Source organism: Notechis scutatus, chromosome 8, assembly GCF_049901735.1.
Source record: "Notechis scutatus isolate UNSWTSFEM ecotype Mainland chromosome 8, rNotScu1.2, whole genome shotgun sequence".
Classification (NCBI taxonomy): Eukaryota; Metazoa; Chordata; class Lepidosauria; order Squamata; family Elapidae; genus Notechis; species Notechis scutatus.
The window spans coordinates 26,999,443-27,027,370 of record NC_142016.1 but is presented as its reverse complement, the minus strand read 5'-3'; the positions used below and the strand labels follow the sequence as shown (position 1 = coordinate 27,027,370).

The 27,928-nt window shown below is 60.4% G+C and overlaps 2 protein-coding genes and 1 long non-coding RNA gene across 3 annotated transcripts in view; 1 reads left to right on the top strand and 2 right to left on the bottom strand.

The window, feature by feature from the left end:
• The window catches only part of GPR4 (G protein-coupled receptor 4), an 11,035-nt gene extending 4,361 nt beyond the window's left edge, over nt 1-6,674 (bottom strand). The window contains 1 exon segment of the mRNA XM_026688845.2: nt 6,490-6,674. The gene's annotated coding sequence lies outside the window, so the exon portion shown is untranslated.
• Nucleotides 1-15,742, top strand: part of LOC113426478 (uncharacterized) — a 23,799-nt gene extending 8,057 nt beyond the window's left edge. Inside the window, exon 3 of the long non-coding RNA XR_015750398.1 lies at nt 15,567-15,742. This is a non-coding gene — a long non-coding RNA (uncharacterized LOC113426478). The remainder of the gene's footprint in view (nt 1-15,566) is intronic.
• On the bottom strand, nt 13,253-27,928 carry EML2 (EMAP like 2). The gene is given in 23 exon segments (XM_087970283.1): nt 13,253-13,606; nt 14,417-14,547; nt 14,742-14,837; nt 15,400-15,487; nt 15,737-15,834; nt 16,100-16,188; nt 16,547-16,614; nt 16,702-16,833; nt 16,936-17,061; nt 17,340-17,455; nt 17,458-17,493; nt 17,897-17,996; nt 18,737-18,871; nt 18,967-19,062; nt 19,379-19,489; nt 19,916-19,985; nt 20,199-20,348; nt 20,447-20,576; nt 20,944-20,972; nt 23,150-23,254; nt 25,811-25,931; nt 26,060-26,242; nt 27,832-27,928. Coding segments are annotated over 23 exon segments (2,403 nt in total). The 5' UTR covers nt 27,899-27,928; the 3' UTR covers nt 13,253-13,480.

Here is a 27,928-nt window from a genome sequence, read left to right as displayed (position 1 = left end):
GGGGAGGGAGGGGCAGACCCAGCCCTAAGGAAGAGGCTGTTCTTGTGCAAGCAGGTGGCTTGGCTGAAGGCGTCCCCCCCCCACACCACAGTCCAGACTGACCACGGTTGGACGACCCAGGGCGCCTACAGCAGGGTGAGGCTAGAGATCGCTGGGACCAGGCAGCTGGAGCACCCACCATAAGTGGGCAAGCAGAGCACACTTCTAACCGTTCACACGCACGGGTGCCAGGCAGACCCTGCGCGGCATAGCCAGAAGCCCCCCAGAATACACAGGGAGCCCTTAACTCTTCCTTTAGTTACAACCGCACAGAAAAAGGGGCTTATGGCCGGTCTTCTCTCTTAGGACTGTTGCACCATCTCCCTGGTCACATGGTCAGAATGCAGGCGCTTGGCAACTGACTCGTACTTACGACGGTCACAGCGTCCCCTGGGGGGTCACCGATCCCATTTTGCGACCTTATGACGAGCAAAGTCAATGGGGAAGCCAGATCCGCTTAACAACTGGGTGGCTGACTAAACAGCTGCAGTGATTCGCTGAACAACTCTGGCAAGAAAGGTCATAAAACGGGACACAACAAGTGTCTTCTTTAGCATGAAAATTTGGTCGTAAGCGGAGAAAGAGCTGCACGTGGAGCGTCTTCTGGAAGGACAGTCCTTATTCGGAAGGTGGAGCCAGGGAGCCACCGTCGTGGGGTCCACACCATCTGCCCCGTTGGAAAAAGAAGAACTTGGTTAAGCAGTTGGTGAACTGAGTTAAGTCCCAGCCCAGCCCGTCTGCCTGGAGCCCCACATGGCTGCCGCAGAGGAGGGCTGCCCGAGAGGCCGAGCAAGGGCAGGAAAGGGAAGGGGAGAGAGGAGCCGCCTCCCCCTCAAGGACACCGTCTCCTCCTGTTCTGGCCCAAATGAGATTAGGAGGCCAATTCTGGACCACGGTTCCCACCTGCTACGGAACAGGCTAAGCAGCTGGCGAGCGGCCTCTGATGCCCGGAAGGGATGATGGCCAGCCTTACAAATGTCCTGGATAAACTCATTGGTCACCGCTCATCGTAGGCAGGCAAGGCAGAGATTCAAGCTAGGAAATGAGAATACGGAGGACCCTCCCTCCCTCCCCCCTCTCTCTGGAAAAGGCAGCCAGATCAGAAGGAGGGAAGGCCTAACAGTCCAGAGGCTGACTATGGGAGACCTCCTCGTAATGGCCGTCCGAGAGGAGGAAAAGGACGCAGGGAGAAGGTCCTCACTTCTGCAGAATATTTAAATCGGGGTTTTCCAACCGTGGCAACTTTTAAGACTTGGGGATTTCTGGGAGTCAAAAGTCCACAAGTCTTAAAGTTGCCCCGGTTGGCGCCTCCTGTGTGGGCAGAAAGAAGCCGCCTGCTTTCCTTGAACGCCTGGTGGCTTCTCTGGAGGGACACAAAGGCTGCCGTGGTTGCGTGACACACTTCACCTGATAACCCAGCCGCTTCCTTAATTGCTCAGCTTCTCCAGGGAGGCTCAACACCACCCGCCAACCATCTGTTTACTCTGTGGTTCTATGTGTTTTGCAAATTCAACAAGAAATGAAAGAAACACAAACTTCAAGCTGTCTTGTCAAAATGCAATTTGGATTTTATGAATTCATTCCCGTTGGAGATCTTCCCCCTCTTTCCTGTCCAGGAAGACAAACTGGACTGAGAAGGCCACCTTGGTTCCTGGAGGGTCAGGAATAAAATGCTCCCAAGCCAGGGGCTTCCTCTGACCCCAGGTGCCCACCTGGTTATCCTGAGCAATTTCTGCCCTGTTAAACATGCTGGGTTCCTCCCCGGCAGCCTCTTCCAGCCAGTGGATATTTGGGGAAGTGAGTGGAAAACCCTGGCAGATGAGGAGGGGGAATCGGTGCGTGTAGAGAGGTTGAGACTCTGGAAATAGTGCAGAGAAGAGCCACAAAAACGATCAAGGGTCTGGAGGCTAAAACAGGTGAAGAACGGTTCCAGGAATTGGGCCTGGCTGGTCTAGTGAGAAGAAGGGCCAGGGGGGACAGGAGAGCGGCATCCCAGCATCTGAGGGGCTGCCCCAGAGAGGAGGAGGAAGGGGTCACTGTATTCTCCAAAGCGCCGGAAGGCAGGACAAGAAGCAACGGATGGAAGTTGCTAGAACTAAGGAGAACTTTCTAACAGCCAGGACGATTCGCGTGTGGAACAGCTTGCCTTCAGAAATGGTGGGTGCTCCAACCCTAGAGGTTTTCAAGAAGAGATTAGACAGCAGCCATCTCCTGCTTGAGCAGGGGCTGGACTAGAAGACCTCCAAGGTCCCTTCTGACTCTGTTATTCTGTTAATCAGTGGGAGGGCTGGCCTCCCAAGTCATGGGTGCTCCATCCCTGGCGGTTTTCAGGAAGAGATTGGGCAGCCCTGTGCCTGGAGTGGCCTGGGGCCTCCTTTTGAGCAGGGGGTTGGACTATCCTCTTGTAGAGGAGAGCCCACCTGGGTGGTGGTGGCCTCTGTGCATTATCTCTGGACATGGAGAGAGGGGTGACTTTCCTTTGGGGGAGAGAGACCCCCAAGCTCGTGGCTGCTACTTTGCACAGCTGGAAGGCCTGGGGGGCGCCCTCCTCCCCTCCAGCCCCTCGGGGGCCCTCCCTGCCCTCTACCTGCCAGTTAGTGCTCGGCCCCCAAGGCAGCCATTCTGCCGCTTTCCTGTTTATATCCCAGAAATGCAGGTGTTTCTGAAGCAGCTGCTGTGTGGACAGATGGAAGAACCCAAATGTCCCCGTGGGATCTCAGCAGTGGGCCCAGGATTTTTTTTGGGGGAGTGTGCTGTGGGGCTTTGCTGCTGCTGCACCGTCAGAGAGGTGGCCCCCATCGTGGGTTGGAGGGCACCCACTGCAGCTGGGGAGCCTTTCCTGGAGGCCGGCCTACTTTCCCAGCAGGAGCCTCTGTTTCTCCCCTTGGTCCAGGTGGGAGAAAATGTTTGGCGGAGAACTTCGGGGTCTGTAATAACCGGGTGGAAAGGCAGAGATGCATTAAAAGACCTGACAGAAGGTAGAGTGCCATTTCTTGGGCAGCTCTGAAGAGGCTCTTGGGGAAGGGAAGAAAGGCTATTTTCGGTTTCAACATGAGGCGGATAAGGGAGCTCACAAGCCTGGAGAGCCAGTTCCCAGTCGGCTTGATTGGTGCCTTTGGTCTTGAGCGGAGCAGCCGTGCCGGGTCCACGGGGAGAGCGGCCCTCGGCCGGAGGGAGCCTTGGGGAGCAGGCGGGGAAGGTGGCTGCTCTCCGTTGCCCGACCCCACAATCCCCAGTTCCCTGCGTCAGGGCTTTTCCTCCCGGGAGGCCTTTGGGTGGGTCTGAGGAGCAGCTCCCTGCTAATCTACGGTCTGGCTAAATAACCACGTCTGGGCGTCTCTGCAGGCCTGAGCTTGACCCATGCGCCCAGGCCGGGCGGTGCTCCTCTTCTGGAGCGCATGGGGGAGGGGGCTCGATGAACTGCCTCCGTTAATCGATGGGCTAAGTGTTCCTGGCTGCTCGGCTGGCTTCTGACGGGGTGGGAGGCAGGAGGAGTTCTGGCAAAGAAGAGATGATACAAGGTGAACCCGTTTGAATCTCTTCCTCTGTGCAAAATAGTTTGGTTGAACTTTGTCAACTCAAATAAGATTATCTTTGGAGATTCAGACCATCTGAGAGGTGGCCAAGCGTTGCTACAGGTCAGCAGGGGAGCTGAGGCAGATGCTCAGCCCCCGGGCACAGCTCTTCCTCCAGCTGAACCCAAGGGCTCGAAGTGGGCCTGTGCTCGAGGTCTCGTTTGGCCTTCACGCCTGGCGGCAGCTCAGCCTTGTCCAGGCCTGGATCCTTCAGCAAACCTTCACGCCAGAGGTTTACCCGCGTCCGTGCGGCGGAGTGACTTGTCTTGGTGCAAAACGCTGGGCTTCCTTAGCCTCAATCACGGTTAGATGTTTGTGTGTTGCTACTGGAGTCTCTGAGCCGCTTAGTCCAGGATTCGCTTACAGGGCATGTCCAGCAAGTGGGCTAATACAGTAGCCAAGTTAACCGCAAAGGAGAACATCTGTAGCTCAGGGTTGAACTGTGCGGGGGGTCCTTGGTGCTCTCTGAGCCTGGTGGCTTTCTTGCGGGCGTTTCATGACCCAACTAGGGAACCTCATCAGGGCTGGTCCTGCACTAGATCCCTCAAGTGATCTGTGTTGTGTGAACACTAAGAGCCCAGGCATGATCTCCAGCCATTGCTGGCTCCATGGAGTTTTCATTGATTTCACCTAAAATACGAGCAGTCTGGAAACCTCAGGCTGCCCCTTCCCTGGGGATAGTGTGGGCAAGGCAGTCGGAGGAGAGATATCCAGCCTGGAGCCACGCCAGGAGATCCATCAGAGAAACCCACAAATAGCCCTCATTGGGGCGGGGAGCTTTAATCCGGCACCTGGGTCACTCGGACAGCTAATCTGCCCTCTGCAACTAAAAGGGGATTGTGTAGCCCTGTTGCCTTCCAGTGGCGTCTCTGCCATGTTTTGGAAGCCTTGGCATCTCCTGCTAGATCTCCTCACTGCTCTCTTATTATTACTATCAAAAATGATTTTTAGCATTAAATCCTTGCCTAGCCTGTTTCTCCAGATAAAAGCCTCCTCCGGTAGGTTATATCATATTTTGGAAAGGTCAAGTATAAACACAATACGAAATATGTCAGTAAGTCCAAATGGTAAATAAAAGAGCAGTAAGGGAAGACAAGTGGGTAAAACCTGCGCTAGAAAGAGAATAAAAGCCAAACGCTGCTTGGAGTACAGAAGGCCCATAAAGGGAGGCAAGAGGGACACCAAACTTGGCGACTAAGGCTTGTGGACTTCTACTCCCAGAATCCCCTAGCCAGCATGTCCTGCCTGGGGAATTCTGGGAGTTGAAGTCCACAAACCTTGAAGTGGCCAACCTCGGAGACCCCTGTCTTAAAGGAACTTCACAGACACGGATCCACTCCCGAAAAGGCTCTGACATTTGGCATTAAAAGCCCAAAAAGAGCCAGCCAGGCTCCTCTCCACCCCCTGTCCCCTTCGCCCCAAGTCCAGGTTGGGGCAGAAGTGGAGGGGGGTCCAGGTGTCTGTCCCTGGCAGGCATATGGCAGGGGAGACGGCACGGCTTGAACCAGGCAGGAGGGAACGGCTGCTTGGCTCCCACCCGCCATGTGCTCTGTGGTTTCAAAATTGCATTTGGGCTGATTTCATTATCGCCAGAAACTCCATTATTTGTTGAGGTTATCAGCACAATTTTGTTATCTGCGCAGCAAGTCAGTAAAAATGAAAATAGAAATAACATTTCAGGCGGGTCAGAGGGACAGAGGAGGGGGGGGCTTCCTGCTCCTCCTGCTGGAAACATCCCGTTTCCCCTCCCTGCGTTTTCCCCCCCCGGGATGCCCTGGGAGACGGGTGGAAGTCTCGCTTGAGGCGTGGCCGGCGTGGGGGGCAAGAGCCCCAAGGAAAAGCCGATCCCTTGGGGGCGGCCTGTTGGCTGGAAAGCACCCCATTTCCTGACCTGGGAGGGAGCTTCCGGACCAGAGCTGGGGTGCCAGTCAGGTGCCCAAGCTGGAGCCCCTTGGGCCGGTCAGTCTGGGTGCTGGAGAGGCCCCGGGAACCAGAAGGGGGCTGGATTCAGCTTCCGCCTTGGTGGTCAGAAGCCAGAGGGGACTGAACTCCCTCGCATCTCCCTCCTGCCCTTCTCTTGTGGGGCTCCCCAGAGACCCCAGCGCAGAGCCTGGGCTGCCCACTCAAAAGACTTGCCTGGCAAGGATCAGCTAGCGGGCGTCTCCAGCCGTGGCCACTTCAGATCAGCTCTGCTGGTGGGGAATTCTGGGAGGTGAAGTCCTGAAGTGGCCAGAGTTGGGGACCCTTGAGCTGTATCGACTAGGACGGTCTTCCCTCTGCCTAGGGGGCTCTTGTGTGCCCCCCATCCTTGCCAATCTGCCCCCACTCCAACTGCCTGGTGCATCTGGAATCCTTTGCAGCCGGCCTCTGGGAATATGCAGAGTGTCTTTCCTCTGTGCCAAGCAAGCAAACTGCCAGGCTGGAGTTGTTACCTGGCAGAGGGCAAAACGTTGCCTGGTGGGCTGGGCTCCAGAAACTCCCCCGTATTTATTCAGGCAGGCAGCCCTGCGATGCCTTTCAAGAAGGAGGGAATGCCCCCTCCACGGCCCCCTCCCTCCCTCCCACCGCTGGGCTTCTGGGGCAACAGCCGCGCCTACATCCCGGCACTGTTGTGTCAGTAAGATCACGAGTGGGTGGAGAAGCGCCCCCCATGCCTTGGTCTCCAAAACCCGCCAACTTTCACGTGGTGAAGGCAAAGCACTTGGTGCATGCTCAGAGACCCTCTTTAGCCTCTCTTGGCACGGCTGTGCTCGGCTCAGACCCCTGGAAGGGCTTCCCTTTACTCCAGGGAAGCGCCCCCTCGGCCCCCTCCGCCAAGCAACGGAGCCCATTTCCCCCCTCCGCCCCGGCCGGGTCCCGGGCAGCGGATGCTCACGGTTGAGACTTTCCCGGGAAGGTCGCCGCCGCCGCCGCCGCCGAGGTCGGGGCGCTTCTCCCGGGCGGCGGCGCTCGAAGGGGACTCGGGGCAGCCGCTCACACCGCCGGCGGGGCATCTTGCCCGGCTTCCATCAGGACGTCCGCTCGCCGCCTGGCTCAGCCCGAAGTGAGCGGCGGCGGCTGCCCGGAGACTTTCTCGGCGCGGCGCCTTCTCCGGAGCCAGCCTCTCGGGGCGGGGAGCCGCTTAACCCGCTCGCTGCCGGCTCTCCTCCCGCGGCCGGTTCCCCCGGAGAGGCGGAGGGGCTCCCGGTTGGGGAGGGGCCGTTCAGCCAGAGGCGAAAGGCCCGCTTGGGCTGGCAGCGGAGGCGGAGGAAGCTGGAGGGGATCCGGGCGAGTTCGGGGGACCCTCCTCGCAGCTCCTCCGCGTCCCGACGGTCTTGGGAACCCGGCAAAGCTCATCTCCCTCCCAGCTCAGTCCCGCCAGCGACCCACTGCGGACGGGGCGGAGGGCGCCAAAACTGCCCTCCGAGCATCAGGAAGAGCGCCCCCGCCCCATGATTTGCCTTTTTGGCCCAAGGGATTCGGGCAAGAAGAGCCCCCCACCTGGGAGCCCCCTCCCAAAGAACAAAGGGAGCCTCCTGCCTCCCAGTTGGCTTTCTGGCCCTGGAGCTGAGGGGCCCTGGGGGGCTGTGGCCCCATCTCGTGCTGGAAAGCAGCTGCTTCTCTGGGAAGCCATTCAAGGGCTCCCTTGCTTGTGCTTGGGGGGTTCCTGGCTAATGAGCAAGCCCACCGAGAGACCTGCTGTCCGGTGAGCCTGTGGGGCTTCTCCCCCCACACCTGTAGGAGCCACCAAACCAGAGTGCTGAGGCTGCCAAGAGATGCACGACTGCCAAGGCCTGGAGGGTCAGCCGCGCTTGCAGGAAGGGGCGTCCTGCTGCCTGCAGACCCTTGGACGGCTTAGCCCCACCACCCCACCCGCAGAGGGCGGGAAGGCCTCTTTCCTTGAGGAGCCAGTTCCTGCCTCGTCTGCCTCCTCCCTTCCTTTCCAGCGTCCTGCCCTGGTTCCCACCTCTCTCCCTTTGATGGAGACCCTCCCCCTTAGCTCCCGAACCCCAAGAGACTCACGCCCCCGTGTTGCAGTCCTGAAAAAGCCCCCCTCAACTCACAGGAGGCAGAGAAGCAAGGTCCGGAAAGGCAAAGGGGCCAGGTGGCGAAGCGGCAGGTAATCTGTAATATTTTAATAGCAGAGCGGCCTGGAAGACTTACCTGCACCTATTTAAAGATGCTGAATGATTCAGCCTGCTAAGCCCTGGAAGGGCGGCGGAATGAAAATCCCAGGAGAGATCAACCAGACAAGCACACCTTTCTCCTGCCTTTTACACACACACACACACACAGAGCTGCATTTAAATCCCAGACTTCATTTGCATTCCAGAGTTTGGCTTCCCATCTCCATATAAAGGAAGACCTCCTGCCACCCCCAGTTTAAGAGCCCCTCGAGGCCTGTCAAGGTGAGGAGAGTTTCAGCCCAGGTTTCCTTACCCTGCACCTGAGGGGCTGTCTTGCCACCAAGGACTTGGGGTTCCTTTAGCCACAGCTTGCAGGCAGATCCGAAGTTTTTCACTTGCACAATCCACCAAACCGGAAGCAGCCACAGAGCTGGAGCCCTACAACAGGCAAGGTCCACCCGAGATGGTCTGCTGAGCTTTGGGCTGCAGGCAGCGGCCTTTGACCTCGGCTGGGTCCGGGGGAATCCTGAGGCTTTCCTGGCAGGTCCTCCCAGGTGCTGCCACTTGCAAAAGGAGCTGAATGAGGGGAGACTCCCAGGAGGGAGACCAGTCCCAGTTTCCTTCTGGAGTTGGCCAATAAAGCCCTTCAACCAGGTTAGGAACACTTGCAATGAGCCCCTCGGGTGGGAGTACACCTGAGGCCCGAGTCTGCTTGGGGTGCAGTCGCAGGAGGTCTTCCTCTGCTGGAGGCCGGCGGATTGTTCAAGGACTCCGTGCAGCGGAACAGCCGGAGCTCAGCCGACCCCCTGGAGGGATTCTTCTCGAGACGGTTGAGGCTCTTCCTTGGAGGAGTGAGGAGCTCTGAGCATACTCAGAGAGCGGCTACAAGACCCTCCCATCGGCTGGGGCCAAAGGCACGCGTCCCACCCCAAACCCTTCCCGGCATGGCTCTGCTCCAGCCAAGGATCGTCCTGGCAGCCGACGACGACGCTAAACCAGGATTTGGGGCCGACCTTTGTTTTCCTTCCTTCAGGAGCGGAGCCAGCTCAGCCCAGAGGCTGCCTTGCTCAGCAGCTGCTCATGAATAAGTCAGAGGAAAGCAGGCAGGCAGAGAGCAGGGTGGCCTGCAAGGGTCCCTGAGGAACCGGGGAGCGGGTTTGGCACCTTCAACCACAGCAAAGGAAGCGGGGGGCTGGGGGGAGGGGAGGAGACAGTGGGGCCCTCTGCCCAGAAGGCTCCCAGCAGATAGGAAGCCTAAATTGGGGGGTCCAAGCAGCCAGGGCCTCCCTTCCCGGAATGAAGGCGAAGGCTTTGGGGTGGACGAGTGGGAGAGCCGGCCTCTTTGGGGATGAAGTCCCACAGGTGGGGGCCTCCGTCCCTGCGGCCCTTTGCCCACCCTTGTTGGAGGGCCCCCAGGCTAGTCAAAGGTGTGTGTGTGGGGGTCTTGGCTGAGCCGCTCTGGCCTCCTAAAGCACATCATGGCCTCTTCCGTCCTTGAGCACCAAAGCAGCCCTGGAGACTTCAGGCCGGGACCCTTTGAGAGCTTTCTGATTTGGGGCTGGGGGTGCAGGGGCCGATCAATCACAAGCCCCTCCGGTCCATGATCCCATAGTGAAGCTCCTTCGGGGCGGGAAGTGCCAGCCTGCTTGCCTCACAAATGCCCCCCTTGCAGGAAATGCAGATCCTTCCCCCCACCTCCCCAAAAATCTGATTTTCAAGGACGGGATACCCAAAGGTGCTTTTTCCAAAAGGCAACTGGACTTTTCTTGTTTTTTTTCTTTGAAAACGTTTTGCCTTTCATCCAAGAAGCTTCTTCTCTGCCATTAAGTGGGTCTTCAGAACTGAAGAAGCTTCTGGGAGGAGAAGCGAAACGTTTTCCAGGAAAAAAGAGTCAAGAAAGTCCAGTTGCACCTTTGTGTGGGGCAGCCCAGACCTGGAGGGTTGAGAATCTCCATAGACCCAGGGGAGAGAATTGAGCCAGTTACTGGTGGTGGAATCTGGTCTCCCATCGTCAACCCGCTCCAGCTCTGGGGTTTCAACCCTGACATCCGGTGGAACTGGCATGCTGCTGGGCAAGGCTGCCCAGGGATGGTGGGACCTGTAGTTCAGGAGGCTGGAAGCCAGGGAAAGACAGACCTGGGTTAAGGGCAGGTTGGCACATTTCTGGCCGGAAACAGTTCTGCAAGATCTCGGTCAGAGGGGAGGTATTTTTTTTCTTCTGTCACTTGAAATCTTCACCCAGGAGTTGGTGGAAACACCAGAGCCGCAGTGCAGGTCTTCTGCTGAGCTTCGGCCCCAGTAAAGTTGTATGCAACTCTGCCAAGGGCCCCCATAAACCCCCAGGGGCCCCTGGCTCAGGGGGGTGTCAATGAGCTTCCAAGCAAAGCCAAGATAAGCCTGCAGCCCCACCTCTGCCTTAAGGAGTAACTCCACCTGCCTGCTTTGCTCTGAAGAAGCCCAGGATGAGCTGGAGAGGAAGCCACGCCACCTTTTGGGTCCAGGTAAAGAGGAAACAAGGTGTGGGCTTTTTTCCTTGTGAGGTGATTCTAGGAAAGTTGAAAGGTCAGCAGGGAGGAATGCCGAAAGGACAAATCTGGTTTTGTCTTATTGCGGTGTTTTTCCATCTCAGCAACTTTTAAGACGTGTGGACTTCAAATCCCAGAGTTCCCCAGCCAGCTTTGCTTTGCTGGCAAGGGAATTCTGGGAGTTGAAGTTGCCAAGGTTGGAGACTCCTGCTCAAGAGCCTTGCAACCAAAGCTGAGCCTGGAATTCTGTTTAAAAGCAGTTTCTTCTCCAGTTTTTGACTTCCTTCCAGACACGCTGCCCTTTAACAGCCGGTCCTCCCTCTGCGCAATTGCATTACCAGGAGGGGAGCCAAAGACGAATTTGCTCTACTTTACTTATTTTGAATGGCGATTAAATCGGTCAGCTGGTCCTCCGTCACAGTTGCTTGAGAAAACACAACGCCAGCGGCCACCTGGGAGGGGCAGCAACCCGTTTGCCAGGACAAAGTTTTCAAAACTTTCTCCCCCCCCCCCACCCCCAACAAGCTGCTTAGCGCCCAGCAAACTCAGAAGGCCACTTCCGTGGTGCCAGTTATGGGCCTGGGTAATTCTAGGTTACCGCTGGACATCCCCCCCCCCGCCAAAGAGCTGGAGGGGTTTCCAGCTCGCAGTTGGTTGGAAGGAACTGGATCCAGTGTTTGGGTGAGATCCAGTTCCCTGCAGATGATTTAGGCAGTGACCTTTGTCCCTCCTCCGAGAGAGTTTCTGCTTTTAATAAGAAACCCGCAGAAAGGACACCCCTGAGTGAGCAGGAGAGTCCTGGCGGTGGCACCAATTGCCAAAGGGAGGGAGGGCATGTGCCCCTGCCAGGCAGGCAGCTCCAGTGCGACACGCTGGTCTATGGGAGGAAGGGTGGACTCAGGGCCACGTTTTTCAGCTGCGAGATGTGCAGACTTCAACTCCCAGAACCCCCCCCCCCCAGCACACTAACTGTGGAACGCTCCACCTCTCAGGCACTGGCACATTCATGCATCTCTAAAACCTTCCCCTTTGCTTTCTTTCCACCGGGAGCCTCTGAAATGCCTTCTTACCCATTTCAAACAATAGAATAATGGAAGGGACCTTGGAGGTCTTCTAGTCCACCCCAACCCCAACCCCACCCTCTTGGGCTCCAGCAAAGCAGAAGCACTGACCTCACCCAGGCAGTAACACGGAGCAGGGCACGTCATTGGCACAGGCTGCCCATCTGTTCCCGCTGCTCTCCAGGCCTGGCAGTGGGTGGGGAGCCGCATTCACAGAGCAGCCTGCCCAGATGTCGGATTGCAACCTTTGGCCAGGAGGAGCCCAGGTGAGCCTTTGTGTGCCTGTCGGCGCCGCCGGTGAAGCTTCCTTAAGGTTCAAAAGTTGCCCCTGGCAATGACATTTATGCCCCTGAGGCAATGTGTGTTCTTCTACCTCTCTTTATTGGATTGTGTTCTTATTAAACAATTCCTAGTCCCCCACCCAGTACTTTTCTTTGGAAAATACAGAAGACAGTCATGCTGTGGTCACTCCAAGTCCCCCTCCCCCGCCCCACAACAGGTGTGGCCCCTGCAAGCCCCCCAGCCACATGGCCCAATGCCAAAGACCCTCGAAGACCCTGGGCTGAAACTGTGACTCTGCTGACCCGCCAGCTCAGCTTTCCCCACAGCCCTGAATGCTCTCGACTTCTCTGGACAGGCAAGGTGACCCCCCACCCAGCCTCCTCCCCTGCCCAAGGGGAGGGAAGGGTCTCCGGTCCCCCTTCGGGATCAGGAGCAGATCAACTCCTGGCTGCTGCCCCACTTCGCCTCCCAGGGGATCCCGTGACCATCAGAATGATGAGCCAGCTGCCAAGCGCCTGAATTTGGATCCCGTGACCACGGGGGACGTGGCAATGGTCGTACGTGTGAAAACTCGCCATAAGTCCCTTTTTTCCAGTGCCGTTGTAACTTTGAATAGTCACTAAACGAAATGTTGTAAGTTGAGGACCACGCATATGTTCCCTTGGATTGGGCAAGCCGGGGTGGCCTGGCCAAGGGGGGAGGGGACTGGGCAGGCAGCCTGGAGGAAGGAAAGGGGAGTGGAGTGCCCGGAGGGGCTCCTTGCCTGACCAAGATCAGACCCCGCCAAGAGCACCCAGGGCACTCGCCTGTGTGTGTGTGTGTGTGTGGGCGTGCGTGCGTGCGTATTCACAATGCTGCCATCGCAAAAAGAGTGAATTAAGTCGTCTGAGGCCGCAAGAGGAGTCGAGGCTGGGCCTTGCTCTCTCTGCTCCTGCCCGGATTGCTGCCCCCTCCCCCTCCCCAGGGCAGATGAACTTGGCTGGGGGCAAAGCTAGTCCCAGGACAGGGCTCCCCAACCTTTGTGGACTTCAACTCCCAGAATTCCTCAGCTAGCTCTGCAGGAATTCTGGGGGTTGAAGTCCACAACGGTTGGAGAGTCCTGTGCCAGAAAACACCTCAGGGCTTCTACCTGGCCTGGGATCTTCCCCTCTCGTTTTCCCCTGGGAGGAAGCCAGGCGGGGGGGGGGCAGAGGGGCTTCTGCCCACCCTCTGAGGGCCGGATTCTGACCGGGCGGCTGGGAGGCAGAGGAGGGAGTCAACTGCGCCAGGCCCAAAGGGGAGCAAGCCCAGGGTCCTGCCCCCCCCCCATCTCCCCTCTCAGGGAAGGTGTGCAAGGGCAGCCTGGGGGTGGGGGCAGGAACCGGCCTCCCCGCTGAGACCCTCAGGATGGCGGCCACCCCTTTCCCGCAGATTGCAGGGGAAACGAACCGAATTCCAACAAGGAGCCCAGTTGGCTTACATTCATAGTGCAAACATGCCCCAAAGCACCCGAGGAGTCGGAAAGAACCCGGAGGGCTCCAGCTCTCCCTGCCGGGGGGCTCTTGAACCCGAGGCCAAGAGAGCGGTTCGTGCCCCTCTCCCCCCCGCCCTTCCTCAACTCCCTCACATTCTCAGCCTGTGCAACCTTCTGCCTTTAAATATAGATATATATATAGAGATCGATCTAGATATATATTATCGCTATTCATATAGGGATTATTTCTGTAAATATAGCTGCCCACAATCTCTTCAAGGGCCTCTTTCCGTCTCAGCCACCAGCCCCCCCTCCCCTCCCCCTGAGTATTAAACCCCCCCCAAAGCGTTTAACAGGATGCAACCCCCCACCCCTCCCCTCCCCCACCTATGCACCCCCAGCCCCACCACCGCTGGCCGCCTCCCCCCTCCCTCCCTCCCTACATGAGGCGCCACTGGAGGACACTGGTGTCCACCCCACCGGTGGAAAGCAGCAGGCTGTCATCGTGGAGGAAGGCGATGTTGGTGACGTGGCTGCTGTGGCCGCTGTAAGTGTGGCTGGGGGCCTGGGGAAAGAGAAGGGGGGGGTCAGAGGGGAAGGGCCTAGAGCCTTGTGCCACCCCCTCCCCCAGGGCTGATGTCCTGACAGCCCAGCCTGGTCCCCAAAGTGCACAAACTCTGCCCTTCACTCCGGAGGGGCTTGGGGGGGCCTTACACACACCCCCCCGCCCGCCCGCTGGCTGAGAAGGGTTTCAAATCCCAGCAAACCTCAGGCGCTTCTGTCCGACGCATCGGATGACAGCGATAGATTGATCAGATTTTTATCCTGCCTTTGTTATTTTTGCAGGTATCCTCTTTTCCCAACAACCACCCTGTGAGGTGGGTTGGGCTGAGAGAGAGGGACTGGCCCAAAGAGACCCAGCCTGCTTTAGGGCCTAAAGTGGGACCTGAACTCCCGGCCTCCTGGCGTTTGGCCCAAAGCCACCCTGATGGCTGTCACGTCTAAGGTGGGACTATAATTCACTCTCACCTGGTGACCAGCTCAAGGCCACCCAGCTGTCTTTCACGGCTAAGACAGAACTAGAACTCCTGGTTTCTAGGCCAGCACCTGCGGCACCTGAACCTCCACTCCCAACTGGGCCCTCCTCCCCCCGAGAGGGAAACCCGGAGAGTCAGGGTGGTTCTGCCGGGCCAGTGGACCCTGCCCCCCAGCCCTTTCATGGCCTTATTCTTTGCGGAGAGGCACCGTTTCAGCCTCTGGGGGACCCTCTGCCCACACCTGGGGCACCAGGCAGCCAGGGGACTGTCCCAAGAGCGAGGAGGAGGAGGAGGAGGCCCCGGCAGAGGTCCGGGAGGGTCCCGCCGTAGCTGCTTACCCGTGGCTGGCAACAGGGGTAGGAGAACAAGTGCACTTTGCCAAAGTCATCAGCTGACGCCAAGAGCTTCCCCTCGTGGGAGCGGCACACCGCGTTGATGTCGGTGCCATCCGCCCCCTCTGGCCAGATCCCTTCGGGGGCAGGAGAAACGGTCAGCGAGAGGCCGAATTTCTGAGGTTCAAAGTCCCTCAAAGAACCGCCCCTCCCCCCCCTCAAAAGATGCTGGAGGCGAGAGGATCCCCGTGGGGTTAGGCCTGTGCAGCTCCCTGCTGGCCCAGGCGCAGACACCCTCCTGGCGCCCACACGCCTGCCCCACAGCACTCACCAAACACCCCGAAGCCCAGCACGCAGGTGGCGGTAGCCCACTCCTGGTTGCGCACAGCCTCGGCGCTGGTGATTTGCCGGCAGGTGGAGGGGTCCCCTGGGAAGGGGAGGAAGGCGGGTTCAGAGCGCTGCGTGGGCCCTAAGGCGGGCCTCTGTGTTGGCCGAGGGATTCTGGGAGTTGGAAGCCTACAAGTCCTGAAGTTGCCCATGGGGGAGACGCCGCCCAAAGGGACCACGGCACCTCCCAGGGGAAGGGAGCCCGAGAGACCCGAGCGGGTGGTGCCCAGAGTGGCCCTTCCAGAGGCTGGTGCCAGTCGGCTCAGGTGGGCAGGAAGAGGCCGCTAAGGGAGGGGCTCCGTGCCCTACCCGGCACGGGAGCCCCCCCCCCTTCCCTGAAGCCAACAAGGGCGGAAGGGAGAGCCCGGCTGGGCTGTCCTTGGGCTGGGCGTCCCTCCACCTCCCTTCCTCTGAGGTTGGGCCAGGGAAGAGCCAAAGGCCCCCCTCCTCTCCCAGCGGGTTCAAACTGAAGCGGGGGGGGCACCCCACCCCCAGGCAAGGACAGGGCAGTGGAGGCAGGTCCCTCTGTGAGGGCGACGGGCGGTTTCCACACTTGGCAGATGAACCAGGTGGAGTGAATGTTCAGCCCTCAGGATACTCACAGTACAGAATCTCATAATCCCCCGAATTGGTGACCAAGCAGCTGCTGTCAAGGGCCCAGTCCAGGTGGGTGATGAAGCTGGAGTGGCCCTGGGGCAAGGAGGACACCAGAGTCAGTCCTTAGAACATTCTCGCTCAGCGCCCTTCTTTTCTCTTCTTGGACTTTCAGGAGAACCTGGAACTCGCAGCTGCTTCGTGAGCCCCCCCGAGACTCCGCAGGAGAAGCTGGCAGTCCTGGGCCATCCAGCTGAGCCCCGGGCGCTCCGTTCAAACGAGCCCTAGCCCACCCTGGGGCCCCCCTGAAGACCCCACTCGGAAAGGCCTCCCTCCTCCACTCACTGAGCATCTGCCAACCCGGCCGTATTTCCTGCCACCCTCGGAAACCAGGTAGATGTAAACGAAGTTATCGTGGGACCCCAAAGCCAGGTACTTCCCGTCTGGAAAGCAGAAAAAAAGGGGGGCGGGGGGGGGAGCCAGAGAGGGGGCAACGGGGCGGATAAAATGTATTTCATTCATTCATTCTCTACTTCCTATTTCTAAACCGCCCACCTCTCTCTCAAACCCCCCCGGGAGCATCGAGGGCTCAGACGCCAAGAAACGTGTCTCTTTGTGTCCTTTTTCCCGAAGGACGTGGAGGGCCCCGGACTGCCTGCCCTTCTGCAAAGCCCCACCTGGAGTTCTTGCACCCCCCCGCTTTCCAACCTGGGGAAAAGCTGACCACGGAGACGGGCTCTCCTCCGTCCGTGTGAATGGCCACCAGATCCCGGGTCTCCGTGTCCAGCACTAGCCACCTGGTTGAAAGCAGAAGGGGGGAGATGTCACGGCAGGCCAGAACCCCCTGAGGACTGCTCAGTCCGCTGCTCAGTCTGCCTCCTCTGCATCCCCCCGTGTCGAGGCAGAGCAAGCGCACAAGGGCGGGGGGTGGGGTGAGAACGGAGCAGAGAGGAGAGAGGAGCAGGGCTGCCCCACGCCAGGAGCTCCAGCTTGGGGCCAGCAGCCGCGGGGTTCCTGGGACCCCTCCCCACTCCTCCTTTGGGCAGCCATTCAGGCCAGCCCACAGCCCCCTCCCAGAGGGGCAGCAGAGCCGTGCAGAAAGGGCCCCCGAGATCCTCCCACCCTCCTGCCCCCAGGGCCCCCTGGGTCCATTACCTGCCCGTGACCGTGCCCACCACCAGGACGGAGCCGCTGGGGTGGAAGCCAGCCGAGCGAGCCGCATCCTGGAAGGAGGAAAGCATTCAGGCCATTCGAAGCCTGGGGGGTCTTCCTGCCCCAGCAGCCCCCTGCAGCAGGAGACCCGGGCTCACCTCAACCCCCTTGCTCCACAGCGGCTGGTGGGAGGCCACGCTCCACAGGTGCACCTGCTTGTCCTGCCCGCAGGTCAGGAACCGGTCCAGGGAGGGGTGGGTGGCCAGGCCCCAAAGCTCTTCCGTGTGTCCCTGGCGGGAGAGAGAGGGGGGTCAGCCGGCCCGGACCCTGAGGGCCTGGCCTTCCCCTGGTGGGGCAGCCATCCGGGGCCAGCCCCCCGCACAGGCCGGTACCTGCACCAGCAGGGAGAAGCCGGTCAGCAGGGAGCCCTGCAGCACCGAGTTGCGTGTGGTGCCCACAAAGAGCGAGTCGCCCTTCCCTTCCGCAATGGTGCGCACCGGCCCGAAGCCCTCCGGGACCTGCAGGGAATAGCAGAGGTCTTCTAGTCCAACCCCCTGATCCCTCAGGACTTCTAGCATCAGTCCTATTCCTCGGAACACCCAGAGGGACAGACAGGTGGAAACAGCCCCTCAGCGAGTCCTGGAGAAGCCCGGAGCGTGTTAACCACCCCCAGCCCCCCACCCCCGCCCGACCTCTCTTGGCTTGGAAAGATGCCCCGCGGGAGAGCGAGCGCTTTCCCCTCTTCCCGGAGACCCCAAGCCGAGACCCCCTCTGGCTCTTTGGCCCCGGTTCTCACCTCGTTCTCCTGCAGCTTCTGGTAATCCCGTCCCCAAAGCACCACCCGCCGATCTCGGCCGCCCCCTGTGAGGATGGTCCCATTCCGCAGCACACAGAGGCCGAAGATGCCCCCTCATGGGCGCCTGGCACCGCATGGCAGATCCGGTTCCCCCCTGCCAGTGAAGGGCATCAGTGGAACACAGCAGCTGGCATTTAGGCAGAGCCCCTCCCCAAGCCCCAGGGGTGGGTCTCTGCCTCCTGCCCCACAAGCGGGGAGGGGGCTCTTGGCCTCATAGCAGGGGTCCCCAACCATGGGAGCTCTAAGACACGTGGATTCCAACTCCCAGAATTCCCCCCGTCAAGCCCAGAAGTCTGGGAGTCCCCGCCCCAAACCAATAGGGCTCATGGCTCAGCTCCCATCATCTTGGCCCTGGGAGACCATGAAGCCAGCAGCCCAGGTGGGCCTGCAGAAGCCAACAGGGATTTGATCAACAAACCCTGGTTTACGCCAAGCCCAGACCTTGCCTGGCCAGGGGCATCCAGGTAGCCTTTGGGGAGGAAGGAGGACCAACCGACCTTTGCCCCAGATGTAGAGGTTGCCCCCCGAGTCTCCGGTCACCGTGTCCCCGTTCTCCGTAAAGGCCACGCAGAGAACGTACTTGGGCTTCTCATGTTTCTGCGGGGAAAATGAAGGCCTCAGAGCCCCCCCCCGGATATCTGCCCCAGGCCTTGGGGGGTGGATGCTTGGCTGCAGAAAAGCCTCAGGAGGCCTCGACTTGTGACGACCATGGAGCCCAAAGTTTCTGTGGCTAAGCCAGACGGTTGTTCAGTTAATTTTGCCTCATTTTATGACCTTGCTTGCCACCGTTGCTAAGTGAATCACTGCAGTTGTTAAGCTAGTGAGACGGTTGTTAAGTGAGCCGGGCTTCCCCGTTGGCTCTGCCTGTCCGAAGGTCACAAAAGGGGATCGCGTGACCCCCCCAGGGGACGTTGTCATAAGTAGGAGTCAGTTGCCAAGCGCCTGGATTTGGGTCACGTGACCACGGGAACGGCTCTGCAATGGTCGTTAAGTGTGAAAACAACCATAAGGCCCTTTTTTCAGGGCAGTTGTAACTTTGGACAGTTTACTAGGCGAACCGTTGTAAGTTGGGGACTTGCAGGTCATCCATTTGAAACAAAACGTGCGGAGCCTAAATCGCAGCGGCTTCTCCTCCTTCGGAGGAGGGGAAACAGAAGAGAGGAGCCCCCAAGGGGGCCGGGCGACTGACGGGGGCCTGCATTTCCCAGAGGTCTCTGCTCCCGCAGAACCTCTGACCTGCCCTTACGGAAGTTGGGAGGCTGCTGGTTTCAGGGCCGTGGTGGACGCAGGGAGGGGAGCCCCCCCAAGCTGCCCCTCCCCCCTCCCCTCCCTCTCACCTCAAAGATGCCCTGCCGCTTGCTGAGGCTGCTGCCTTCCAGGGTCCAGAAGTGGAGGTGGGATTTCCCGCAGGTGATGAGGAGGGAGGGCTCCGTGGGGTGGAAGGTGGCGGCCAGGACGGATTCGTTGGAGCACTTGGGAGGGAGGGAGGGAGGGAGGGGAGAGCGTCAGACGTGAAACACGCGTGCCGGATTTGGGTGCAAAGAAGCGAGGCGAGCAAGGCGGCTACCTTCACGTCGGCCAACTTCTGCTCCTTCTGCCAGTCCCAGACGGAGAGCACGTGGTCGTTGGAGTCGTCCACGGCGCACAGGAGGCCGCCCCCGTTCTGGGCAGAGGGGAGAGAGGGGCAGGTGGGCAGGGGCTCGGCCCGGGCAGGCTCCCTTGCGCTCAGTTGGGGGGGGGAGGGCTCTCCACACGTGGCAGCTTTGAGACTTGTAGACTTCAACTCCCAGGAGTCCCCCGACAGCCCTGCTGGCAGCCAAACATACCCCGGCTTGGCTGGCTGGGGAATTCTGGGCACTGAAGTCCTCCCACCTGAAAGGGGCTGAGGTTGCCCCCATCCAAGGGTGGGCCATGTTCTAATCTGGCTGCAACTTGGGGGTCCCCAGAAGGAGAGGGCGGCAGGAGGGAGCCTCACGCACAGATTTGGAGAATCCCACGCAGGTCACTGCTCGGTCAAAGGGTCCGGGCCCCAGGACGTGGAGGGTGTTGAGGCTCACGGAGTCCCAGATGCGCACTTGGGGCGGCAACACCTGTGGGAGACGCGGGGAGCACCTTGAGGCCCAGAGCATTTCTTCCGAGAAGGCAAACGCGGCTTGCGCAGCTCGTTGCCCATGGATGCCACGTTAGCCACAGGGGGAAAGGGAAGGCGAGTGGAACACGTCACCAGAGAGCTCCACTGACTGCCACATCGAGAGCAAACCCTCGGGGGCTCAGGGCTCTGCAACCTGCAGGCTGAAACACCCTGAAACACTGGCGGGGGTGGGGGAGGGGGGAGAGAATTGCTGGGCAATGCCCGCTTTTAAATGCTCCCAAGCAGCTGGTGCAACTGAGCAGCCAGCGTTTGCAGGTGGCATTAATGCAGCTCTAACTGGGGGCAGTTTTCTCCGGCCAACCTCTCTCTCTAACCGCAGCCCCCTCCCCAAACGGACACCCTTCCTGTAGGCCCCGTCCCTCACCTTGCCGTCCTTTGACGTCCCGGCCACCTGTCCGGTTGCCACAGTCACCATGTCTGGATGCACCGTCAGACTAAGGGAGGGAGCAAAAGGCCCAGGTTACAGGGGCGCAGGGCACCCCAAAGGGCAGCTAGGACTGCTCCTCCTACCACAGGTGTCCTGCCTCCCCAGCCCTTCCCGTGTCCTTCGCCAACTACCCTCTCCCCAAGGCGACCCCCAATTCTGGCAAGGGCCGGTGCCCTCCCCTAAACTGGCACGGCTTCTTTTCCTGCCCCTCCCTTCCTACCACTTGATATCGTCGGTGTGGCCCAGGTAGTGGCGCTGCCTCTGCTCCTCCACGTTGTAAAGGACAGCCACGGCAGCCACGAAGTAGACAATCTCTCCCGTGGGCAGCAGGAAAAGGTTGGACCGGCAGTCACGGCCCCGATACCCGTATCTGCGGCAGGGGGCCACGGGTCAAGGGGAAACACGGGGGGGGGGACTTTTGGGGCCCAGCCACCCTCCGCCCGGGGGACCCAGCCGTGAGCAGGATACACCCAGTCCAGCTTCAGCTTCTTGTGGGGCAGCTCCAGCTTGGTGTCCAGGCTGTAGGTGGCCACCAGGGCATCAGGGACAAACATGGGGATGGGGCGTCCCCGGAGGAACATTTTCACGTAACCATCCTCTGCGGGGCAGAAGGGGAGGGAGGCAAGGCCAGGTAGGGCAGCTGGCTAGACCCTCGGCTGCTCACATACACACCCCACCCCGCCAAAGCCAGGTAAACTCCCAGCTCTCCGGATGCCCTGCCCCCCACAGGTGGCCTGCAGGGAAGGGCAAGCAGGCGCCCAAAGGGAGGAGGGGCAATGCATCTTTAGGATCTCTTTAGGATTGGTCTGCACCCCACTCTTTGGAAAACCTCCGACCACGGGGAGAATGCAGACACACCCTCCTGCGGGGGTTTCTTCCTCTAGGCGCCCCCACTTAAATCAGCGGAAAAACACACACACACACACAGAGAGAGAGAGAGAGAGATCAGGGCTGCATCCACTCACCCGCATTGAAAGTGGCTTCCTTTGGTTTGCTATGGAGAGGGAGAGAAACTTGATTGGGAAGGAATAGGAAAGGGGGAGAACGCGGGGAGGGAAATAAGCCCCCACATCTATTGCAGAGTCAGCTGACCCTGGATGACCCCCAGCCACCCACAACCTCCCCCAAAGGGAGACACAGACCCCCTTCCACCCCCACCCCCAAAGTTACCCAGATACTTGCCTGGCGGAGGGGGTCCTCTCGGGGCTCCTCCCTTCCCCGCCCACCCTTCGCTCCCTTCTTCTTCCTGCCCCTCTTATCCCCAAGCCCCGGACCCCTCCCGCCTCTTCCCTGCCGCCCCCCCCGCCCCAAGCGGCCCACCAGAAGAGCCGGCCGAGCCCTCTTGCAGGAGGGGCCAGCTGGAGTCCCAGGCGGCGTGGCCAAGGCCCGGGGAGAGAAGCAGCTCCGGCCCCCGGAAGAGGCCGCTCGGGCACGCGGGAAAAGGAGCAACGCTTACCCGCCGCCCAACCGGCCGTGGCGGTTTAGGTGGGGGTGGGGAGGCTGTGCCCCCGATGAAAAGCCGCAAACATCCCCCAGGACCCCAAGGGAAGAAGCACCGGAGCCCCCAAGAAGTCCCAGCCCTCTTCCCCCTCCCGCCCCCGTTAAGCCACCCGGAAGAAAAATCCCGCAGGCCGAAGCGGTCCGGCCACCGAGCCCCAAAGTCCGGCGAGGCGGGGCACCCTTGCCCCCCCGCCCGCCTTTTGCAGGAAGTTTCGCGGCCGAAACTCCATTCCCCCCGGCACAGGGGGCACCTCCGTTCCTCTTGCATCGCTCAACCGCGGCCCCTCCTGCTCCGCGCCTGCACGGCCGCCCCGGGAAGCCGCGACCCCCGCCCGGTGGGTCCTTCGCCGCGACCGAGGCGCCGAGTGCGGATCCTCCTGCCGCCAACCCGGAAGGGCAGCGCCAAGCCGCCTCCGGCTCTCTCTGCGGGGCTCTTCGGGGCGGCAGCGCAGGGCGAAGCGTGGCCGGAGGCGCTTCCCTTCCCGCGGAGGCTGCAGCCGCCCTACCTGGGGCTCTTGGGCCGGGCCGCCTTCCGCATGCTGGCGCTCCGCTCTGGCTCCGGCGGGCGGGCGGGCGGGCAGCGCTTCTTCAAGGCGAGGCGCGCGCGGGGCGGCTCCGCCCGGGAAAGGAGCGCCACTGCCGGGAAAGGAGCGTCCCGGCGGGGCCCGGGAGCCGCCCTCGCCCGGCTGGGTCCTCGGGGAGCCGGAGCTGCTGAGGCCGCGGCTGCAAGCCCCAAGGTGAGCCCCGCGTTGCCCGAAGGGCCCCGTCGAAGCCCGGCCGAGCCCTTGGGGGCCGTCCCCGTCCCCACGCCGGGGCCGGCGCCCGCTCTGCCTCGGAGGGAGCTCTGCTGGAAGACTTTGCCGGACCCGAGATGGGGGGAGGGGGGAGAAGGGGGCGCGGGGCTTCCGTGGCCAGGGGCTTAGAAGTCACCTGCAGGACCGTCCCAGGCCCATCCGGGCCCCAGGCGGCCCTGCTCCATGAAATGAGGGTTTCCCCCGGAGAAATGAGGGGGGTCCCTGACATAGGCTGCAGGATGCAGAGCATGGGTGGCTGAAGTGGGCTGCCGCTCGGTGGCCTGGAGACAGTCAACGGGAGAGAGGAATCATTCAGACCAGCTTCCCTCTTTCTGCTTCTCTAACGTTCTGCCCACTTTCCGGGCCTGCATTGTTGCCAGGTGTTATGGCTGCAGGTAACTCTCTTTGACCTCAGCTGGCTAAAGATGTGCTGCCGGGCAGAGTGGTTGGGGCAAGCCTTGCCAAGTCTGAGCTGCTCAGCACCCGGGCAGACTAAATGGACTAGTAAAGGAGAATGTTTGTCGTTCAGGGCTGAATTGAGGAGGGGTCTTGGTAGTTTCTTGCAGACATTTCATGACCCAACTAGGTCACCTCATCAGTGCTGGAAGGGAGGGGGGTTTAACTTAGCACTGATGATTTTCCTAGTTTGGGTTGTGAAACGTCTGCAAGAAAACCGCCAAGGACCCCTCAGATCAAAGGGACTTGGCAGAATCCAGAGGGACCAATCCTGACTGGCTTCATCGCTCAGAGTGCTCTTCTCGGCATGGCAACATTGCTTCCACCTTGGTTTGGCAGCAGGCTGGGTGATGGTGAGGGCGGCAGGCACGCAGTGGGGGCTGGGTGGGGGCATCTGCCCGAGTGGTCAGTTCAGACGTACCCTTCGCGTTTGCCGCTGCAGGAGCTGCTGGAGGAAGTGGTGTGGCTCCTCTGGTCCTTGAAGCTCTCGCGCTTGAGCTCCGGCGAGGGGCAGCTACTGTGCCCGCTGTAGGAGAGAGAGCCTGAGCGAGAGAGCCAGACAAGGCGGGGGGGCGGCAGCGGGGTGAGTGAGCCAGCTGGGGAAGGGGCGATGGAGGAGGAGGAAGCCAGGCGGAAGCAGATGCAGGCAGAGAGGCTGGGAGGCGGAAGCCCCACGCTCCTTCCGAATCCAAGGCTGCCGGATGTGCCGAAGAGGCCCTGGAAGTTTCACAGCCGCCACCGCCGAAGCAGCCAAAGGCAGAAGCAGCCAGGCAGGCAGGCAGGGGAGAGGGTGGGGCCCTTCGCCTGGGGGCTGCCTGACCCTCCTGCCCTTGGGAGGGCTGGGAGGGGAAGGCTTTGCGGAGCTCTTTGGGGTTGCAAGGGCTCAAGAGGCCCAGGGCCGCCCCCCCCACTTCCTCCCCCAGGCCAGGGAGACCATGGCAGAAGAAGAGGGCGGCAGATCCCCCCCTTTCTCTTGGGGGGCTGGAAGCAGGGGCTCGGGCGGGCTGATCGGTCTCCCTGCCCCCCAACTTAAAGAGTGCCTTCGGGGTTCACCCGCTGCCCCTCTGGGGACTCAGCCTCACGTAGGCCCTGGCCCCTAGCAGGGACGAGGGGAGGCTCCCCGGCTACGGGGCCTCTCTGTGGCCCCCTGGAGAAGTTAGCATCACAGCCGAAGCAGGTGGGAGAGCGGCACAGGAAGCAGAGGACAGCGGCGGGGGGTGAAATGGGGGTCAGGAGCCATGTCATGATCAAGAGGCACCCCCTGAGCCACTAACCACCCTGGAGGGATGATTTCCTGTCTCCCCCCAATCTACCACATACAGTACGAAGAGGTAAAAGTACGATTTGCTACCCCCTCCCATCCTGGAATAAATGGTTTATCCCAAGATCTAACCAGAGCCACTGGAGGTGGCCAATATAAAAGGTTATTTTTTTAAAATCACTCCCTTTCTTGTGTCTCTTAGTGCAGAGTTTCTCAACCTTGGGCCCTTTAAGATGGGGTGGACTTCAACTCCCAGAATTCAAAGCTAGCTGGGGGAGTCCACCTATCTTAAAGGGGCCAAGGTTGGACATTGCTTTGTCCTTCCAGGAAGCACAGCATCTTCTTCCTCTAGTCTGGAACCGAACCAGACATCCTTCATAACCATAACAAGCCATTTCAATTAAGAAAAGTATTTGAAACAAGGGCCCTTCTGGAGAATCCTCTGCCTCTGAATTCCAACTCTCTTGAGACCAGACTTTGGGGGCCTTTTGAGGCGACCGTCTGGCTGAGCCCCCCCCCTTCCCACCATTTGGAAAAACTGCAAGGGGAAGAGGCTCCTTCCCTGACCAAATGCAAGCGGTTTCATTCAGAGGGACCTTGAGGTCTAGCAACTTGAGTGGTTTGCTCTGCAGTTGGCACCCTTCCCTCAGTTCTGCATCTCTCCATCGATTCCAGGTTTTCAAGAAAAGTAACGCCTACGTTTTCTCCCCCACTGCGGGTGAAAACGCCAGACTTTAGGGAGGCCTCCTGAGCAGGAATGTTTGTTTGTGCTCTGCGCATCCCCAGAGTCAGAGTCGCTGCTGCTGGAGCCAGAGGTGGAATCGCATCAGGCTGTCTCTAAGATACAGCCAGGTCGGGCGAGACGCCTGCATGACTCGTGCAAAAGTTTCTGGCTTCCTCTGACTTTGTGCAAGACTGAAGCACGAACCCTCTTCCAATGGGAAATAGGATTCCCCTCAGCTTTGCTCGCCTGCCCGGGAAACCTAAACTCCATTCCTCTTCCTTGAACCCTTTTCTTAAAAAAAGAATAGAGGTGATCCCCAACAGTTCATTTAGTGACCTTAGACCTTACAATGGCCGTGAAAAAAACGACCCATGGCCCTTTTCCACATGTATGACCAGTGCAACGTCCCTGTGGTCACCTGAACAAAATTCAGACGCTTGGCAACTGACTCGTATTTATGACGGTCGCAGCATCCCTGGGGGTCACGTGGTCCCCTTTTGTGACCTTCTGACAGGCAAACTCAACGGAGGAAGCCTGGTTCACTTAACGACCGTGGGACTAACTTAAAAAAAACTGCAGTGGCAAGAAGGGTGGTAAAATGGGGCAAAAATTCACTTAACCACTGTCTCGCTTAGCAACAGAAATTTTGGCCTCAATCGTGGTCGTAAGTTGAGGACTACGTGTACTGTCCGTGGTGGGGACTCTGGAGGAATTGGAACATTTGAGCTTATTGAAGGCAGCAGTGTTGCACCTGGCAACTTGCAACTCCACTGCGGTGCCTTAATTTTCATCAGCAAGAAATGCAGGAAGTCGTTTTTTCTGCATGGATGGTGTTTCTGTGCATTTCGGTTCTTGGGGGAAATTTACACCCTTCAGAACGTTTTTCAAAACTGAAAAAAAAAAATACTGAAAGCCTTTGATCAGTCCAGCCCTAAGGAGAGCCAGGCATAGATTTTCCGTTCCTGCCTGGTGCTAGAAATCCCTTTTGGATTCAAGGCGTCTAGAAGGCAGCAGCAACCCTGGAACCTGGTTCCCTCCACACTCCCTCCCCCCCCTTCCTAAAAGGGGCAGCGCCCCCTGGTGGACCAGCGCATCACCTTTTTCCAGTAAGGACTTCCCTCTTGGGGGACGAGGGGGAGGTGGCGTAGCCTCTCCTGTGCGGGATGGGCCCATTGCTCAGGGGGGGCCTGGAGGAGAGCCCCCGCAGCAGCTGGTAAACTGCAGGAGAGACAGGACAGGGCTGGGGGTCAGGGAGGGCTGGGCTCCACGTGACCCCCGCCTCCCCCAAGCCCGCCTGCCGTGCACTCCCTTGCGGCCGTCCCACTGCCCTTCCCCCGTCTGGATACCTTTGTCGGGTCTGCGCTTGGAGAGGTTGAGCCCGTTCTCCTCGCAGGTGCTCAGGCGCCGCAGGACGTCGGCCAGGGCTGCCTTCAGCACCTGGATCTCGTCCCCCTGCAGCTGCAGGCGCTGCTCCAGGTAGGAGATGCGGTCGTCCACCTCCATGCCACTGAGGCCGGACAGGTTGTCATCTGGGGAAGCAAAGTCCGGAAGGAGCAAGGAGCCCCAAGAGAGGCTCCCCTCCCTCCTAAGCGTCTCCCGGCGGCCCTTTCGTTTCCCCGCCTCCCCTCCAGAGCTCCAGGCCCCGCTCAGGGTGGGGCTGGGGGGCCATGGGTCCTCCTGCCCAGCTGTCCCCCCAAGGACTGGCAAGAGTCTTTCTCCTCGGGGGAGGTTGAAGCCAGGCGCTCCTAAAGGATGACCCTCCCCCCCCCCCCGCAGTTTTTGTGTCCAGCCATGTACAAGTCCAGCAGGGGTCATTCATTCACAGATGGAGGGCCCAGTCACTCTCTCTCTCTCTCTCACACACACACACACGCTGAGCATGGCCTCCTTGGCAACGGGAAGGGAACCATGGGCTCCCTGGTGGGAAGAAGGGCCCTGGGGGTGGGAAGGGGGTTTCCCTGCTGCACACGTGGCTTTCAGGTCAGAAGCAGCCTGGACTGGCGCGTGGCCCACCTGCCGCCTCCTTTGCTCACTAGCGCTTCCACGGCAGGGAGGAGAGCCAGTCAGAGCTGCCTGGGAGTGGCTTGTGCCTACCTGCCCACCCCCAGGTGTGTTGCCAACTCCACCTCCGGAGGGCAACACAACTCCGTGGCAGGACCGCCAGCCTTCAGCCGGGGCTCCTCTCGCCCTCCACCTCTTCTGCAGTGGTGGGCCCAGTGCCCGTCCCGCCTGCCCGTTGCTGCTGCCACTCGCCTGGCACTGCCGGCCCCTCCCTCTGCCTGCTTGCAGCATCCCTTCCCTGCATCCAATCAGAGGCTGGTCTTGCAGCCAGGCAGAGTACCAGCCATGGGATGGACAGGCGGAAGAGGCAGCTGTTGGCCAGAGATGCTCCTGGGGGTGGGGGTGGGGGAGCTTGGTGGAGGGGGCTCCAAGGGATGGCAGGAGGGCAGCTCTCCTGGGTTAGGATTATCCCTGCCCCCTTTGCTGGCTGGCCTACCTCCCAGGGCTGTGAGGAGATGGCTGGATTTGTCCCCAAGTGCCCCTCACTAATCCCTGGAGGCTGACGCCATCCTAAGCCTGCTTGGCAGGTGGGGGAAGCGCAAAGGCCCTCGGAGCAGGCAGGAAAAGCAGGTGGTCGCGGGGGAGGTCAGCTTGCGCTTCCCGGCCCGCGACTCGCCATTCTCTGCACGGCCGATGCGGCCGCTCTGATGGGTCGACCCCCGCCCCGCCTCGCCCCGCTGGGCCTTTCCGAAAACCTGGGAGGGGCTCGGAAGGAGGGGCGGCAGGGCGCGGCTCGGACGGCTCCTTCGGGCGCGGAGCTCGGCTAGGGGGCAGGCGGACGCTCCCCACCTGCCTGGGCGGGACGAGCGATCGCGCGTATCCGGCCGCCGGGCAGCCTTTGCCCCGGATCCCCCCCGGCTCCACCCAGTCCACCTGCCCGCGCTTTGCCCTCCTCGGCCAGGCTGCGGAGACCCCCGGCCGCCCTGGAGCCCGATGCGCGCGCCCCGTGATGGGGGCCCCTCCCCAGGGAACCCGGGCGGGGGCGGTCGGGCGGCTGGCTGCGGAACGGGGGGCTGCAGCGGCAGAAGCCGCGAGCTGCGGAGCCGCTTCCACTCACCGTTGCAGAACTGCAGCAGCGAGGAGGTGTCGTAGAGGAGCCCGCAGGCGGGGATCCCCTCGGCCATGCCGGCCCGCGCCCCGTCCACCCCGGGCTG